Raw genomic sequence first — 20,269 nt, 5'->3', positions numbered from 1 at the left:
GCATTGTCTTACCTCACTATTAAATTACGAATTTAATTAATTAATGCGTTTCTTTTTCACGACCCTGAGATGGAGAGGTAAGACGTGACAGTATTAACTCCGTATTTCTGGATACCTCCGACATCGGTAACAATGCTCCAAGGATAGACTTCTTATGCTGTAAGATCTCTTTAGATCATTTTTTATTTTATGTGTTTATAGTTTCCATTCGTCCCACTGCAGCCCACTTCGCAGTTGAGAATTGTTTTCATTCCTTGTCATCGAACTTGTTTGGCAGTTGTTGTGTACTTCAATATTCCTTCTTTCACTGTCTCACCTCCTATTAATGCCAGTCATAGATCCCTACTCAACCTCAGTGCCATATTGAATCTTAAACAGCACAATTTTGTAACTAACCTAAATAACCGTTGCTTAGACCTCGTTTTTACCAACTTTGACACTGTGGTAGTGAGAAACGCAGTCTCACTAACCGACGAGAATTCATATCATCCCTAATTAATAGTTTCCTTCCGAGTCGCTCTTCTACACGTCTCACGAAGGTCAACTATCTTCACAGGGGTATGAGCTGATGCAGCATGCAGACTGAAATAGTGTTATGAAGTGCTCGAGAGTAAGAAGGCAGATTCGCGGATCGCAGCCACGGTATCCAATTATAGTATACAATTGTAGTTAGCCTAGTATGGCTGTCGCAGTTTTTGTAAAGTACTTTGGTAGCATTTATACGATATCCGAGGCAGATCCATGTTTATCTTTAACTGTTCCCTTTAAAAGAAATTGCAGGCATTTTTGCAGCTCAGCTACTGTTAAATTGTTATTTAACTGTTACGTTAGGTCCAAGCTTGACTATGGCTATGGTCTTCAATATATAACGTCCAAGCTCAGTCCATTGAGAGTGTGCAGAGAAAAAAAATTGATCACAATCTTCTACTGAGAAGGTTCGCTGTACTGCCCCTGAGCTTACGCAGAGACTAACAATCTGTATCGTTGCTCTATAAGTTAATTGATTTCTGAATCGACTGCCCGTTTTTTCTGGAACAATTACGTTTTCATGTGGTGCGCTTTCTTACCGCAGTTATCCAGATCGAATATCCATCCAGTGATTTATATTATGATAGTCTCCAGGTGATACTGACAAGTCTTATCCTTATCTTTTTTCTTCTTTTTTTTTTTAGTTATAAGATTAGTAGATTTAAGATTAGTTTATACATCCTCTGTAAATATATCGTATAATTTACATTTAATATTTTCTGTAATTGGATCATGTTACCTGTTGGAAATAAAGTGCTATTATTATTATTATTATTATTATTATTATTATTATTATTATTATTATTATTATTTTATCCAAGTTCTTATCTATTTGCGATACAGCATCTTGGCCAAGCTCGTTTTTCACAACCACCAATAGAGTTTCTTTGCTAGGTTCAGGTTCTATTATAAACTCGCCTTCTAAAACTACGTAATGTAGTACACGTGCCGCAGGTATTAAATGAACAGCTTATTCCATTTTGTGCAACTGAATATGCAAAAGTTGCCTTTTTTTCATAATACAAAATAATACTCGATTCGATTTTTCAGGTTAATAAATAATCCAATCGTTCTAACCTTTTGCTAAAATATTCACAGTGATATAATTAATGATGCAAGTGATCTAAGTATTGGTGAGTTGCTATAATGTTACTCTACGTTTTTCTCAAATCGGCTTTTTAGGCAAAAGTGCAGATTTAGGTCTTGGATGTTTTTTCTTGGCTCAACTTGTACTACAATTACTTCTTTTTGTAAACAACATTTTCTTGCATTTTAAATTAATTTTTCTTAAGATTTATTGTTAGATGTCGCTAATAGTAACAAGGTGGACGTCTGTAACTGGTGTTGACTATTTCAGACCAGATGACCGTTAGTCATTCGATTCTCGGTCACGATTAATGAGCAAACTCGTATTCACTTTCTGTGGAGCTACAATTTTTTCAGTCCGTTCCGCTTTCTTTTTATCGTCGGCCATTTGCAGCCGCAACAATAATATTTATGGTCGCGGGCCGATTACCTTGACACGCCCGGCATCCGCGCTTCAATTATTCAAAACAAATTCTCGGAAATGAAAATAAACACGCGATGAAAGCGACCGTTATGACAAAGGTTATGATGTGGTGATAATCGACGAGAATATAAATAGATAAACGATTCTATTGTTTTTATTGCACATATGGAAATTTTACCACTAGTTTTTAAAAAAGTGGAATTTATAACAAAGTATTGTCACCGCCTACTTGGCAATAATTTGACGCGTGGCTTTACAAAGATAGATTTCTCGATAAATAATACTGACTGTACGAAACACATAAAACCCCAGTCAGATTAGATGTTATTAACAAGGGGAAGGTAATTTATTAAAACTTAAAAATTTTATATTAAAATTTAAATTATAGTGGTGGACTAAGTCTAGTAATACCAGACAAGATTTACATAGACTTTACATAAACAAAAGCATAAAATGTTCGGTAAAACGTAATTATTCAGCAAAACCCATAACATACAGCACACATCTAACAACAATTTAAAAAATACTAAGACAACTGGATTAAACCAACCCGGACATTTTGAAAACTGTAATAGACGTTTGGAACATCACGAAAAACATTGCGAAATGCAGAGAGGTCCTAATAATATTGACATTGACATTTTTTAATGTTTTTCTATTCACGCCTTTTCTAAATAATAATAATAATAATAGTAATACCTGAAGAAGTGGGAAATATTTAACGATAACCTGGAAATTAGGTTGGAAAATATGAGGGTGAAAGAACGTGGCATAGCTTATGTACAGAAATAATGAAGGAAGCGTACGAAAACAGCTGGAAATAAAATGGTCCCATACTGGTGGAATGAAGAAATATCTGAAATGAGGAAGTACTGTACAAGTTCTAGAAGACAACTTCCTAGAATAATGAGAGATAATAAAGCATCAGAAGAGAGGAAAGAACATGCTAATCAAAAACACCAAGAAGACAGAAAGGAACTTCGAAGTCCAAAAAAGAGCACTGGGATAACTTGTTTAAAGATCTAGATAGGGATGTATGGGATGATGGATATAAAATTGCTATAAAAGGATTAAAAAACCTGACCCCGTATCAATTGCCAATCAGTGTAACGAAAAAAATAATGAGAGAGTTGGTTCCTGCCTCTACAAGCGAAACAGAAAAAACAAAAAAAAAACAGATATGTGCGGCACCAGAATTTACATTCAAAGAAATGAGAGAATCTTTAGCTCGAATGAAAACAAGAAGGGCCCCAGGGCTGGCGTGTCTACCACCCGAAACTGTCAAGCAAACAGGGAAAATACAGGAAGGATGGGAGTGCTTAACGAGCTTCAAAAAACACAGACTTTTCCTAAGAAATGGAATGTAGCGAAGTTATATTAATACAAAAACAATCAAGACCCGGAAATCCAAATGCCTTGAGGCCACTTTGTTTACTAGGAACACTTAGTAAACTATACGAAGAAATGATACGTAGGAGACTGGAAGAGGAAATTGCGGAAAAAGGAGTGATAGCGAAACGCCAATATGGGTTTACAATACATGCAATACAAGAAATCAAGGACACTATAGAGAAGCGAAAAAAAAATCTGAAATGCTTTGGTAACACTAGACGTTCGTAAAACTAAGGAAGAAAAAGATATCGAAATAATATCACTGCGGAATATCTCAAGGACAGACATATACAGTTAGCAAAGCAGGAAACATTTGAAATTAAAAGTACCGCAGGGATCCGTACTAGGACCGACACTTTGGAATATCTTGTACAATGACGTTTTTGAAATTAAACTACAGGGACGAGCAAAGATAGTTGGTTTGACAGATGATATAGCACTACTGGTATCGGTAGATGAAAAGAACATTCTTATATACAATACAAATGAAAACCTGCAAAGCATAAATAAGTGGATGAATGAAAACGAGCTGAAGCTAGCGCCAAAAAAAACTGAAGCTCTGTTATCACACAGAAAAGAAAAGGCGAGGGCATTAAATTTAAAATATAAGGGCTAGATATAACACAAAAGGAGAGTATCAAATACCTGGGAGTCTTTTTTGATAAGCATGAAAATTTTGGGGAAAATGTGAGGAAGGTTACTGCAAGGCTGAGGACAGACTTGGTAAATTAGCGCGACTTATGCCAAATGGGGGTCCCTCTAGTGAGAAAGGAGTGGAGTGGTGCATTCAGTCCTATTGTATGGAGCACCTACATGGGCAGAACACCTCAGATTTAAAATACACCAAATAATCGTAAGTAACTCTACTCACATTTTTGCGATATTGGAGTATCTATCTATCTATCTATCTAACCAATGATACTTTAAGGTTAAAAAACGCAACTTCACCCCACCTTTTAGGAAAACTCTTGACTTGATCCGATTTGCGAGATATTTCGAAACCATTCCCTATAGACGATTAAAGTCAAAACGCGATAAACTTAACAGAATTCGCTAATCGGTCTGGGACATGCATTTCAGATGTTCCGCGGCATTTTCTCGTCGATAGGTGGTTATTAAAACGAAGTTGTTTTCGTTTTCTACTCTCGTTTATCAACATCGCATACGGGAAGTAGTCTCTATCGACAATTTATGGATGTGCAATTTATGCGCCATTGGAACCGGTATTAATGCGAACGAGCCCCGGGATATAAGCCTGTTTTTAAAGTTTAATTTATATACTTTGTACACCGGCCAGTCAGTCATCCGGCGAGTAGAATTATACGTAAGCCATACGGGCGTATCGCGTGGCTTGACAAAACGACAAAATAAAGGAGGTACCTCGGAGGAAACTCGATGCGGGTCGCGGAGAGCGTGGCAAAATTAATAAAAAAAAGAAAGCGATACCGTTGACGTTATCGAACTTGAACTAATGCTGGGTTACCCTTCTTCCCGGATTTACAATAGGGAAGATTCTTCGGTGGATATGTTTTGATACGAACGTTAGTGGACGGCTACAGAAATAAAAACAGTAAAAGCTCTTTGTTTGCCGAGTGTATAATCCATAAATACAGAAACCGTAAATACAAAATGGTAATTTATATGGGATTATCGTGAATACGTTGATAACTGACAAAATAAAAAAAAAACATATAAAAAAATCTATTTCATGCAATGGCAATGGTTTGAAAAATTTTGTAGTTTTATCTTGTTTGGTAGCTTTTAACAGCTCTTTAAAAATAAGACTTCGTTCTATAGAGGGATCAATGTTCATTCTTCTAGACAAACCTTCACTAAGATTTTTCAAATTAAATGTGAGGTTTCCAGTGCTTGTCGGAGCCTTTTCTTCAATGGGCCGTGAATTTAACATTTCCTCCAAGTCGGTTTCTGTCAAATCTTCATCTTGTGATTCAAGCCATTTCTGAACGTCACTTGATTCTATCCGTTCCAACCCGTCTCTTCCAGTCCAAGTTTGAACTTGCACAGTTAAATTTGCATAACATTCATATCAGAATTACATTTATATAGAGCTTAAAGGCTTGGATTATTTCTTGGCCCGTAGGTTGAACCAATGCCGTCATGTCGGGAGGTAAAAATGTCAGTTTTATATTTGGATGCATAGTTTCAAGTCCGCATGGTGTATTGTCCAAAAGTGGAAGTGCTTTAAAGTCTACATTCTATTTATCTAAATAAGTTTCAACTTCAGAAACAAAACAATTCGGGAACCAGTGACAAAAATAGCGCTTGAGACACACGCTTTCTTATTAGCCCACCAAAACTTTGGCAGCTGGTCCTTGTTTTGAATTTTTAAAACCCGAGGATTGAACGATCCGGAAAGCATCATTGTAACTCTATCCTTTGCTGCCTTAAATAAAGAAGCAGACTTTTCGCTTTTAGGAATGAATGCTTTGTTTGGTATTCTCTCTCAAAACAGTGCAGTTTCGTCTGCATTAAGTACTTGCTCTTCTGCAGCAGTGTTAGGCAGATGCTGCTTCTCCAACAATTTTAAAGTTATGCAATGCTTGTCTCACCTTAAATTTATCGAACCAACCTTCCGATGCTTCAAATCCACTGTACATTCATCACTACAACTATCATCAGGTTTTTTATGATGAGCATAAAGACGCTTTGCCTTCTCCACGACCATTCGATTACTCAACAGTTACCTATTAGATTTTTTTTATTATTAAATATGAACTTATCAGATCCGCCACAAAAGAAATTTTTAGCCGCCAGGATAGGAATTCGGACGCATCTTTTTAATCCGCGAATAGTCAAAACGCGAATGAAGAAAGCGCGGATAAGGGGTTTACTGTACCCGCATATCATCCAGTCACTTCGTTTGTTTTTTAAATGAACTAATAAATAAAGCAAAATTATTTATTTTACATTTATTAATTGTAAAAGCTCTCTGGTAGGAAAACATTTTTTTAAAAAACTCTTTTTTGTGCTTGGGTGCAGTTAACAAATGTTGCCGACAGATGTTTATGTTACGAACATCTTTACCTAGGTTAGTTTTTCATCAAAAGTGACATATTGAGTGCACAAGACGTCACAGGGAAACTCTCTCCGCCTAATGCCATATAGTAACCGTACACAACAATTTTTAACGTTCTGTATCCTTTTTATTATTCCTATTCCTATTATATCCTATTTATTATTATTTTCCTCATCAAAGTAAAGTTAAATCCGCAACACCCGAAATTAGACAGAATTGCAGTAAGTTTATGTAATTATGCGCATGCCCCGATTGACACCGAGATAGAGAGAGAGAAGTAAAGTAGACGTTTGTGAGAGAATTTATTTGGGATTATCAACGACCTTGTACAACCACTTTATTCTTACAATGTAATGTAAGGAATACGGGTCGATCTAGAATGAATTGGAAGTTTTCGTAACTGTTATGAAAGCAAACCACCACCAAACATTAAACTGGAGATGTCATTTTTTCGGTAGTGCTGGCAATTTTATTAAGTTTGGATAGTTTCAACTAGGGTTGATAATTATAGTTGCTGAAATGACATCCAAACGGATCGCTGACTGGGTTATTGGCGGGTACCCTGTAATCTAACTTAGCTGACAGTTGTCCTTTAAAACCGACTGGAACAACGCGTAGTATTAACTTAGTAAAATTAAGCGTGTATGCTTCATAAAATCGTATTAAACGAAAAGTCACCCTATCGGTATAAAGGTTTTGCTTCGCAATAACCTCCAATTAAGATACCATAGGTTCAGAATTCCTAGACACAAAACAGATTTTTTTAAAGGATTATTTTCGTTTCAAATCAGTAAAGTGTACAGTAACGATTGTGAATCACTCAAGAAGAAAGTTTTGTCAAAAATAAATAAAATCCCAAACCACACCTTTGTTTAATTGATAATTAATATATGTTTCTATTTATATATTCTATTCGTTTTGGCCGTCTATCATCTGTCATTCTATTTACATGTCCAAACCATAGTAGTTGTCTCCTTTCTATTTCCTCTGTAATGTCATTTACTATTTCCGTTTCTCTTCTTACATCGATGTTTCTTTTTCTTTCTAATCGTGATACGCCCAAGCTTCTCCGTCAAAAATCCATTTCTGTAGATAATAATTAATTTTTATTGTCTCTATTCAGATCCCAGATCTCCGCTCCGTATAATGTCACACTTTCCACAAAGGAAGAGTACATTCGTTTTTTTGTTCTCTTCCGTATGTTCTTCTCCCATAGTACTGAGTTAAGTGATCGGATTATCTTTCTTTCTTTTGCTACTCTTTCCCGAATTTCTTCCCTGTTATCTCCGTCCTTATTAAATATTACACCCAGATAGTTATATCTTTCTACTCCTATCATTTTTTCGTTTTTGAGTGGTAGATCTCTTATCTACAATCTTACCTTACCTTAAAGAAGGATCTCATTACCTACAATCATGTATTCTGACTTCGTCATGTTTATTTTCAAACCGGCATGTACATAATACTCGTTCAGTTTCCGTATTGATTGATCATCAGCATATGAGAGGGTCATAAGGAGGTTTTCATCTACGGCTATTCCCATACCTTTACATTGTCTTATCCACGTTTTAGGTTTTTCATTTATATATATCTTAAACAATGTTGGCGATAAGCAACAGCCTTAGTTATTTAATTTTGTTTATTTTCATTTTAAGAAATAGTTTATATTTTCTCCGCTTAAGATGGTATTACTCGTAAAATAGTCAACTGATCTTCGGCATTTTTCTAGCACTCTATCCTATTTTTTAGCTTACTTAGTAAAAAGAAAAGTTCTGTATTTTGTTGAATTATGCTGGAAAATAAAGACCTATTTATTTATTTATTATTATCATGATCATGCTCAGGCATTGCAGTAATAAAAAAAAATGCTGATCATAAAGACTGGGTATGCAGGACTCTCTACTTGATTGAGTTATAAGCTACTTTATTTGAAGGGTGCAAATTATCTATATTAAAGACTTTACTTCTTCTCTAGTCCGATCTTGTGTCTCTCAACGATCCCATTTGGGCCATTTGCTTTGAATGACGACATTACCTTTTGCTTTTTACATTTCTCGGTTTCTTCTCTTTGCCGATGCCCTAAAGATATTCGTGACAATTGTATTGGATCGTAGGACTTGTATTATTGGGTCGAATATGTCGACAAAGTGACGAAATTCCACAAGACCAGAATTTTCACTAACGGCATTTTTCATATTAGTGGTAGTACATTGGAGTTTACGTATTTAGTTTAAGGATTTGGGTGTTTTGTTGCTCTCGAATTTGGATTTTTCGTTTTTTAATGTTTAAAATTCAAAACGTATATCAATTAAAATGTAAATTATTCAACAAAAAAAAAACAAAAAGGATTTTTGTTTTTTTTTTTTGTTGAATTAAGAACCTGGTGCCATTCAGGGGGCGCGGCCTGGAGCCACCTTTGTTGCCAGCTTTCTTTAACATTGAAATGTGAGTTTGTAAGATCGATAGTCGTGGCAATAGGCGAGTGCCTCGATTTCAGGCGTTGTCTCCCAGCTGGGAAGTCTTCGTTTATGGGAAGATCCGGATTGCTTATTATTTTGTTGTATTCTCGGAGCAGGGCACGTGAGCGGCGAAGGTCCGGTGGCTCGATATGGCTTAGGGCGGGTAGCCAGTACAACGGTGTTGATTTTATGGTGCCCGAAATGGTGCGCATTGAGTCGTTTAGTTGTACATCCACTAGTTTGGTGTGGCTGCTGTTGATCCATATGGGCGCGCAGTACTCTGCTACAGAGTAGACGAGGCTGAGGGCTGAAGTTCTCAGGGTGTCTGCAGCAGCACCCCATGTAGTTCCTGCAAGTTTGTGTAGGATAATATTTCTCGTTTTCAGTTTTGCAGCCGTGTTGGTGAGGTGTTTTTTGTATGTTAGAGTCCGATCCAAGGTGACACCAAGATATTTAGGGATTGAATTATGGTGGAGGAGTGCACCGTCGAAATATATACTGAGCCCTACGTTGGCCATTTTGTTGTTAAGATGCAGCAAGACTCAGTTTTGCTCATACTAGGTTTCAATCTCCATTCTCGAAAATAGACTGCCAGTCTGGACAGATCATTTGTTAAAATATCTTCTGTTGCGGTAATGTGCTTGTGTTGAACGGCAATCGCAAGGTCATCCGCATATCCGAATTTCTTGGATGTGGTGTGAGGCAAATCTGCAGTATACAGGTTAAATAGTAGAGGGGTCAGCACAGATCCCTGGGGCAACCCGTTGTTGAGTGTTCTTTTTGTGCTGTATTGATCGTCCTTGTTCACGACAAACTGTCTGTTAGCGAGCATATTATTAATAAGGCTGGTCGTCTTGCTGCATCGAGTGGCAGTTAGCAGTTTCATAAGCAGCCCCTCTCACCACACAGTGTCGTAGGCTGCTGTAAGGTCCACGAAGAGCACTGAAGTTTTCAATCCCTCTTGGAATCCCTTCTCGATGTAATTCGTAAGGGCAAGGACTTGGTCACAGCAGCTGAGACCCGGGCGGAAGCCAGCTTGCTCGACTGGGGCGTTATTCAGAACTGTCTGGCTTATTCTGTTATATAAAAGTCGTTCCAGCATCTTGTACGTCGCACTAAGTAGCGCGATGGGGCGGTAACTACTTGGACAGTCTTCCTCAGGATTGTGTATTTGCGTTTTACGCGGAGAGAGTGTTCCTTAACTGATGGAGCTCTGGATGTGTGGACTATGTGTTCGGCGATTTCGTTGAGCGAGATTGTTTCCTTGGGTTTAGTGATGCTGGTGCTGCCACCAAGTTTCCTTAAGAGGGACCAGGCCTTGCAGCTGAAATGTTTAAAGTCCATCTCCTCCACGGTCTCCCGCCATTTCTGTGACCTTCCATTGTTTAGGCTCTCGATTAGTTCGTCGGCTAATTCCGTGTCGCCAGATTCCATAAATTCCTTGTATAGTCTATCGCTTTCCTCCGTCCACCCCGGAATGTATTCTTTCCGGTAACCTCTTGGTATGTGCTTCTTACCCACTGCAACCACCGCTCCGACAAATCGGCGGTAGTTCCCGGGAGTAGGTGGGATTCATCTGACATATTTGTCCAAGTCCGCAGCATAGGCTGCCCAATCCGCCTTGCTGGAGTTCCATCGAGGGCGTGGAGAAGATCTTATGATTGGAATCTGGTGGCCCACCTCCAGCAAAATCGGGCGATGTTGGCTGTGTGGGAAGTCCTCCAGGACTTTCCTGGCTATGTCTAGAAGTCTACCGGATTCGTCGGAAGAAACGAAGCATAAGTCCGGGTTGTATTCTCGACCCCATCTCGCAGAATAGAACTATTTTCTGTCCTTGGCGTCAAATATTAGGTGGGCATTCGCGGTCTCCGCCCATTCTGAGAGAATTACCCCATTGGTGTCATTTGCGGCATATCCCTATAGTGTATTGTGACTGTTAAAGTCTCCAGCATATATTGCTGGGTGAGGTAGAGTGGTTAAAGAATCGTTTGGCCACTGGGTATTAGGTGGCTTGTACATGTTTAGGACCTTAATTGCCCCTATGTCTATTATTATTTGATGGATATCGTTGGCCACCTCGGCGGAAATTAACTGGACATTCTCTATGTCTGATCTAGCATAAGTTGTTATGCTATGGGCATGATGGTAGGTTGCGCCAATAATGGTATAGCCATTAATTATACCTAGCGGTATGAAGCCACGATCATTCCCGCGCGTTTAGTGTCATTTAAAAGGAATAGCCGGGTGTCACAACTTGAATTATTTATTGTAACTTAAATATTGGATTCTGACTTTTGATATTTGGTATACGTTATATTTAAGGTCCCTATTAATCACTAGCAGTAATGAATTTCCTTTTTTTTTTCCTCTCGCTAATGTTAGCACCGTCAACTTCAGATACTTGTATCATACCCACAACATCTCGAAATGTCATTTCTTTGTTTTACAGGCCTGAGGGCCTCGTCTCGCGTCGGACCAAATTATATACATTTGCTGCGCACTCGGGAAAACATTGACCTTCAACGGCGGCGAGGAAGTGGATCGCTTAATCATGACGAGAAGTGAAATGAACCGCGAAGTCGTGTACGCCGATTTATTATGAACGTTACTTCCGCGCTTCGTTCGCTTCGTTTAACACAGTGAAATTTGTTTTAAATTAACGACGAAGCTGCAGCGCGACTGCCGCTTTGTAGACGCGAGATTATGTCAGACGGTCCGCTAGAGTTCGCACCAAATCTTTTTCTTTTGAAAGTGTTGAAAATTTTCCTGAAGTGTAATAACGAGCCATCAGTTATAGGTCGAAATAGGTCACCTCAGAAGTGGGATTACAGTTAGGACATTGTAAAACACTTCCACGAAACAACTAATAAAAATGCTCCGAATAATGATACTGGCAGAAAGTTTATTGCAATTCTGGTAACACATTTCCAGGAAATAAAATATCGAGAATGCAGCAATGACTCGTGTTCTGAGAACTATTCGCGAAACATCTGTCAGTCGGGCTTAAATTAAGGTCATGTAAAACGAAACAAGTTTTTTCTTTCAACAATTTGTGGAAATTTACAGAATATTTTGAGCACAGACGTCTTATTGTTAAAATTGCTGTTGTTGTGAGTGGCTTATATGGTAACCTTGGAAGGTGTGATAAGGGAGTAAGATCTAGCAAGCACTTCTTTTTGCATTCCCACGAAAAAGAAGCCAAGGATTTCAAGGAAATTGGGAAATATGGGCCTTGATTAAAAATTGGTTAGCAAGTAGAAATGTCACATTTAAGTTGCCATATGTAGAACATTTTGCAAGGCAAAAAATAGAAACACGAACAACATCTTCCGAAGAAAGTGACGCGGAATCTGAATTTTTTTGTCCTGTAACGACTGTGTGAAGAAATATATTTTATTTGCGTAATTTATTAGCGTATCACTTACTCAATAAATAAATAATAGACAAAAAATGGGTTTTATTGCTAACGAAAAAATTACTACTGCTTACAAAAATAAATTTATTAATTTGATGCTTGTGTTTTTTCTTTTGTATTTGACTTCTTGAAAAACAAACCGTTTTTAGTACCTTGGTATTTTGAAGCATTGTTTATTTGCACGTAAAATTTAAAAAAAATCAATACAAACATCGCATAATTCGTTTCTCTTAATGTATTCTCTTAAGAGTCACGTCACTGGTAGAGCAAATTACCACTGCTGGAGAGAGACAGAAGAAAGAGAGACAATTACGTTCGCGTAGAAAACAATGACGTGAACGTACTCTTTACTAAATAATCGGACTTTAAAGACCTGAGTCACGCTTAAGATTAATTGGTTGTTTAGAGTTTCTATGGATTCTCAATTTGTTTAGGTAGTTTAGTTTGGTCGAATAGGATTTGAGTCTTAAGGCTTTTTCATGTTGTCTTAGCCTAATCGATACTGTTCGTACTATCTCTCTTGTAAGCTCCTGGCGTCTCAAACGGAATTTGATTCGGGTTTAGATAATTTTACGACTCTGTAAACAAGAAAATTGATAATAGATGCATTTTTGGACCAAATACTGATGTAACTGATGTTTTATTATCATGTTAATTATCACCCAAAATATTCAAAATTTTAATTACTCAGTTCAAATACCAAACACCTAATTTTTAGTAGCGGCATTGACGTCTATCGTCTAACCTGTCCGATTTAAATTGGTTAGTTTTGGTTAGCACCTACTTACCTGAGTATAACAATAAAAAAAAATACTAATAAGCCAATATTTTTTTGTTTTTATACCATTTCATAGATTTTTCAAAAGTTTCTTAAATATAATTTAATTACTTTAATTATTATTATTACTTATATAATTTGGTTACTTACCAATAATTTACTTATTTTGTTAAGCAACTGATTGACCACTCATTAAAATTTTGACTTTTATCTTATTTAAGTTTTAAATTTCACAATTCAATTATTGGTCGAAAGCATGACGTATATTGATATTTATTGCAAAAACTTGTAATAAAAAATTTATAGATTTTCATCTAACTATAGAAGATTTTAATTATAAGACATACCTGATAAGGCTTGAGTGTTCTGTATTCCTTAAACGCTAGCTCTCTATCTAACAGGAATTCCACGGGCAGTAGATTACCAGGAATTTCGATGTTGGATACCAAAGGCATGAATGTCTGCAACAAAGCGAAACACATTGCAATCATCCCACGATCAAAGATATTCTATATTGGTTCGCTAACATTATGTCATTTACAAATTGGATGCAAATAGTTACACACATGATCCTTCAAACTAAAAATATTCTGCTCAAAAATCTTTCGAGGTTTTTGGTATAAACAATTACCGGCACATATCTTTGAAGTGCTACAACAGACATCGTAAACTATAGATCTAAAGCTCTAGACAGCAAGCATATAGTTATGCCTGACGAAGGCTTTTAAAGTGGTTAAGCTCGACATATTACTGCACAAACTGCAAACGATGCAGTCATGTCATTATGAGGGGATCTCTAATGACAACATGAAAGAATTAAAAACTTACAAGTAAATAATTATTTTAGAGCGATACTACTGCAGTTGGCAGAGTGATTCCCAAATCGGCACATCAAGCAGGTACTTGGAATAAAAATAACCTAAATCGGCACAAAGTTGCGACAGGTCCTCCATTTTCAAGTCCCATTTCGGCACAGAAATAAATTTACCTGATCCATATATTAATATATAATAAAACTCACCCTGTATGTTATTATTGCCATAATAATATTTATATTCTGTAATTTTCTTACCAATAAAATCATGTTTCTTAAATCTTAAATAATAACCTTACATTTTATATAAACTTCAACTTGTACCGGGTATCTCATTTTGGGCACTTTCATAAAGTATCTCAGTTATTTTTATAGAAAGTTGCGATTTACGCGACACTGTGCTACTTTTTTGTGAAAATAAAGATACCGTCAATAAAATTATTATGGCCCTCTTGGTATTTGATACAGGGTGAAATCCAAAACTATCGATTTTGGGACTACTCGCGTATCTCCGTTGTCTTTTAAGTTACTGAAGAGTTTAAAAAACTTTCTTATAGGATTTTTACGTAGAATGCAGCGGCGTAGTTTTGTTTTTTTTTTGTTCTAACCCTTAGTTAACAAGCAAATATATATATTTTTAAATAGAACACCCTGTATATTATTTTTTGCATTAATTGGAAATCATTTAAGCTTTTCAGATATATACATTAGTATGTTATTAAGTTCAAAATTTGTTTTATTTAATATTTTATTATATTTGTAGCAGTAGACCATCATTAATCTTAAAACCAATATCCAAGTAAACATTTGTTAATATACAGACAAGAAACTCACTACTTATGAACTACTATTTGTAATAATTTTTAACTTATTATAGTTCATCATTACATTAATCTGATGTATATAAAGAACATTAACATATTATACCTAAAACTGTTGTTCAAATTGGAGACCATTTTCTGGAATGTAAAACTCACACATTTTCTCATTTTTTTAGAGTTTCGAAAGTTCAATTGCCCTTCGAAGTTCTGCTACAGACTCCTATCGTTTTTATATACTTTATGTTGCATACAGCTCTATAAAAATAAATCTAAAAGTGCAAGATCCAAAGATCGTGGACGCCATCTTACAGACCTGTTGGTATCTATCCATTTTTGAGGGAAGTTGTCATCTAAAAATGATCTTAAAAATCCAGAGTTATGACTGGGGGCACCATCTTACTGAACGTATACATCACTAATATATACTAAAGGAATATCGTCGCGTAATTCTGGAATGACTTCCTCAAGAATGTCCAGCTTCCTGCGTGCTGAAAGACCTCCTCCATGAATTCGGTATGCTATTCGTTGTCCCAAAATAAAACACGATAATTAAATGGTAGTTTTCTATCAGCCAGTTTCTCGTGTTACGGCGATTAAAAAGTCCCGAATTTTAAAATTAACATTCTTAGGACCATTGCAAGTTTCTCAAAAGAATCGCCAGGATGCAAATAATAATAATAATAATAATAATAATAATAATAATTTTATTCACGTATTGGTATACAATGAAAACGATACGGTTCGGATGAACAAAATAAGATATTTTGTGCCTCCGTTTTTAAACCTATCCTAAGGAGAAGGTAGTAGCGTTAGGTCAGAAAAATACACATAAAAAAATAAATAAATAACTAGTACGATCTGTGCAAATAGAGGGATTTAAACTTTGGAAATAGTTTACAGTAGACATTACTTAAACATTTAATGATAATAATACTTCACGCACGTGTGTGGAAAAGGTATTGTTTAGCAATTTAAGAGACTGATCCAATGGATTATAATGTTTTAGCTATGTATGGCATAGCTAAAACATATAATCTTTACACATATGTGTAAAGAATTTTTCAAAAATTCCAGAGGTGTGACGGATGAGCAGGCCTATAAATCTTAAATTTAAATTGTGAACGTCCGTGCGAAAGTTGTTTTTTTTTTTTGAAAAGATAGCGTGGAGACTTCAATCTTATAATTTTGTGATAAAGATTACATTTATGGAGATATCGTTGATTTTTCATATTAAGCCATCGGACTTCCTTCAGTTTAGGACTAACAGGCGGGCCACGTTTAATCCCAAAAATGAATTCTGGATATTTCGAATCCGTTCTGGGGCAGCCGCTGTCAGATATGGGCCATAGATGACATCACAGTGGTTAAAAGAAGATAAAACTTTCGAGTCACACAGGATCTTTTTTAATGATTGATTTAAAATATTTTTAGAACCATACGTGACCATTAAATCTTAGCTTATTGTCGAGCATAAGCCCAAGGTTTTTTGCCTCCATTTTCAGAGGAATGCACACATTCGATATTTTTATTTCAACTAGTTGCGATAATCGATCAACATCCACGGGCCTACCAAAGAACATTGCTATAGATTTTTTTGGATTTAGATGGAATGAATGTTCTAGGACACCCTGTTAATGATTTCTAGATCATTATTTATGATTTGACAGCTTTCCAAAATTTTATCTCGCGAAAATGAGTAAGAAACTTGTGTATCATCTGCACACATTTGGGTTTGCAATGCTGTATAGAACTAGGAAACGCGGACGTATATATACAGTATAAAATTGGCCCCAGAATGAAGCCTTGAGGCACTCCAGATATTATAGCACGGCAGTCTGATTTAGGACCACTTTTTGTGTACGACCTTTTAAGTAGTTCCCCATAAATTCGACAGCACCCTCATCAAGCCCTATGTATTTTAGAATAGTTAGCAACGTATGGCGATTCAAGGTATCAAACGCGTTAGGATAATCCAACATGACCAAGATGGTACATTTGGCTTCGTCAATTGTGCGGAATAAATTATCAGTGACGTTTAGGAGAGCAGTTGCACAACTGTGCCCCTTCCTGAAACTTAGTCTGGCTGAATACTATTTTCTCCAAATGATCAATCAGTTGCATTTTAATGACATTTTCCAGAATTTTATAAACTACATACAAAATGCTAATAGGGCGTAAATCACTATAACTTGTGGGACTTTTAGTTTTACAAAGAGGCACAATACGTGGGATCTTCCACTCGGAAGGAAAAACGGAATTAACGGAAAATTAAAGATGTGGCAGATATATTTAAGAATAAATGGACAATACAATATTAGAAAGTTCACACGTAAACCATCTGCTCCGACTGCTCTGGACTTAATGTTGCATAAAAATTTCGTCACATCAGTCTCTGTCAGCTTCGAACCAGTCAAGACAATTGGGTTATGATAATAGTCCGTACTAAAGGTGGGTAACACCGGGATTGAATTAAGGAAACTCCTATTGATTTCATTAACTTTACGGAGTTGAGGTGGAATATTTGATTTTTCCTTTGTGCTAATAATATTAAGATGTTAAACACTCTTAAACTTGTAAGGATGGTTTTTGTTTTTTTTTTAATTCTTTGGGCAGTCGATTTTGGTATCCCTACCGCGTGTTCTAAGTGTTTGGAAGATGGTAACGGCGTTGCCTCTATGTACCCTAATACATTTGTTTCTCTTTGCTCCCTATTCTCCTTCAAATAATATTTCAGGACGTGGCTGAATGAAGGATCCCCGCCTACTAGATTTATTTTCAGATCAGCAAATATATCTGGAAACGTTTGTCACCTCTCTGGATATTTAATATAAACAAAACATATTTTTATAATGTACAAACTATACTGACTATGCAATATTGCCACTATTATAGAATATTAATTCAAAATGAAATAAACACAGAAAGGACAAATGGATAGGTCTCGTATGTTTTTGACACATTTGCTTTTTTGTTTTTAATAGATAATAATATTTATCATATTAATAAGATATTACTAGTTTAAAATAATATATTTTCTTCCCGTGCTTTCGAAATTAAGTCTCTTGTACAGTAATAACTGCTTAGATGTATCTTATTTTTAGTTAATTTACTATGGCCTACGGCTACAAATAAAGTAAAAAATAAAAAAAATAATTTTGAACTTAATTTTCAAAACAACTTTTTCCTAATATATATTTTTGAAAAGGTTAAATGATTTTTAAATAATGTAAAAAATAATATATTGGATGATCCATTTAAAAGATACATAAGTTTGCTTCATAATTAAAAAAGGGTTAGAGCAAGTTAAAAAAAAACTACGCCACTAGATTCTACGAAAAAATCCTAGATGAACATTTTATAAACTCTGGTCACAATATCCCAAAATCGATTATTTTGTCGAAGGCTTCTTTATATTTTACGAAAGAGTAACACAGTCTCGCGTAAACCGAAACTTTCTATAAAAATAACCGAGATACTCTAAAAAAAGGATTCCCTATACTCAGCAAGTTCTGTCCGGATTAGTTTGAAGATTTTTCGGTTTGTGCCTTGTATCACGTCATTAATGCCTCTCCATTTTGTTTCTCCTGAATGCATGTATCGATTAAGTTCTTTAAAGATTTTAAACACAATCAAAATATTGCCTCTCTGGCCAGTTCTTGCTGATAAGTTTGTAACATTGTCACTGGTTATTGTCATTTTCACTAAAATTCACCAATTTTTAAATGCACATTCGAAAATTTCATAACATTTGGTCAAGACCTGGTTCTATGCCGAAATGTGAATATTACAAGGGTCAGTAAAAAGGATTTTACCACATGTTTTTATTGCTGTAATTAGGTCATTTATCTGTGCAAGTACTCTACACCAAGAAACGATAGTTAGAAAATGTTAAATATTCAAGTTACGCGGAATCGACGCAATTGCGTCGTCATTATATCATATTAATACCGCATTAATCTTGACCTGCATATTTTTCCAGCTTTAGTCAAGGTTGCCAACCGCGACGGCTCATAAATAATTCAAGCACGTACGTTTCGCGTCGAAATAATTCTCGTGGAATTTTAATTTGTTTGCCGACGATTGTCGGGCTTAAAGTAATACCGAGCGGCTTGGTAAACTCGATCGATACACCATAACATACAGGGTGTTATTGAAATGGCATAATATATTCTAACGAGTGAAACTAGGCCCCACCCTGATGTCGTAGCGATATTTGATTCTGTCGAATTCGGATAAAAGGGACTATTTTTTACAACCTTATCCGGCCCAGTTGCAAGACTTGGCAATCGCGGTACACAGGGTGGTCGTAATTGGAGTATTTTTTAACGGGAAAAATCTATCGCTAAAATATTATGCGCAAAATTGACTTATACGGACAGGCATAGGGTCGAATTTTCAAAACTAAGGGCAAAAACTACCTTGGTGATCTCTTAACTACCAGCCAAAATATTAGGCATTTTTAAAATTTTTGATTATTTTCAAAATTACCGATAACTTTTTTATTTATGAAAATTTCTTACGATGAAAAAATAACTGGGCACCCGTTTGAATCAACTCTCTTGGTTCGTACATCAATCATGTGCCTTAAAGGAATGCCGGATATGAAAAATGGTGGATATATAAGACAACTTTATTGAATTTTGTGTTCTAAAGGTCAAAATGTTATTTCGATAAATATCAAAATTTAATAAAAACAGCTTATTATTATTGTGTTGCCTTTAGTATATTAAAATAACTATAATTGCAATGTGTTTACACACAAAAAAATGATTTTTCTTCTTTAAAGCAAAATTGGGTAGGCGCAACAAAATCTTCTTCTTTTTGCCTTTCGTAGATAAATGTTCCATTCTAAATTTCAATGTTGCTAATAATTTTGGGTAGAACCGGCAACATTGTAAAAGCGAAAATAAATTGTACGTTATGGCCAATTATGGCCACATAGTAAGTTTCACACGAAAATCGAGTTTGTTTCTCATGAAACTTCTAATATACCTAACTAATTAGGAACCAGCTGGAGTTAACTTGAGTTAAAACCAGCATTATTTCACAACGGATTTGTTTTTTGAATATATTTTTTGCTTTGTTCATAAATGTAATTGTTGCACTCTACATTATTAGTTGTACTAGGTTTTGCATTTTTTTTATTGTAAAAGGCACTCACCAGTGCCGGCCAAAGGACAGTTCCATTCGAAGGCTTTACCGGATCTCTTCTATCGGCCCACACAAGCGCCTGCTCGACCAGAAATACGTGAAACAAGTTTTCCCTGTATACGCTCATCCACTCCCTGCGTTGCCATTCTGCGTCATCATATTCCACCAACACCTGCAAACGAAAAAACATGAACACTTTTTTGAACGATATTATTTAATCAAAATAGTCTCGAGCCTGATGGATCAGAATTGATCATAATGATGTTTTTTTGCGGAACAAAGACTTAAATGATATTCTTTTCACTTAATGATATGATGAAAAGCTTATTGGTTAGAACGCAAGATAAATCAATTAACACCGTTT

At 35.9% G+C, this 20,269-nt stretch overlaps 1 protein-coding gene across 2 annotated transcripts in view; it reads right to left on the bottom strand.

The window, feature by feature from the left end:
* The window catches only part of LOC132702553 (lysine-specific demethylase 3B), a 547,286-nt gene that overhangs the window by 415,230 nt on the left and 111,787 nt on the right, over positions 1–20,269 (bottom strand). For both annotated transcript variants that reach the window (XM_060671261.1, XM_060671262.1), the window contains exons 2-3: positions 19,916–20,077; positions 13,467–13,580 (exon numbers count right to left, since the gene is read on the bottom strand). In XM_060671261.1, the coding sequence (XP_060527244.1) occupies positions 13,467–13,580; positions 19,916–20,077 (276 nt within the window). The remainder of the gene's footprint in view (positions 1–13,466; positions 13,581–19,915; positions 20,078–20,269) is intronic.

The sequence above is a fragment of the Cylas formicarius genome, unplaced genomic scaffold (genome assembly GCF_029955315.1).
Source record: "Cylas formicarius isolate icCylForm1 unplaced genomic scaffold, icCylForm1.1 PGA_scaffold_5__7_contigs__length_24384050, whole genome shotgun sequence".
Lineage (NCBI taxonomy): Eukaryota > Metazoa > Arthropoda > Insecta > Coleoptera > Brentidae > Cylas > Cylas formicarius.
The sequence above is the reverse complement of the archived record's forward strand: the minus strand, read 5'-3'. Positions and strand labels throughout refer to the sequence as shown.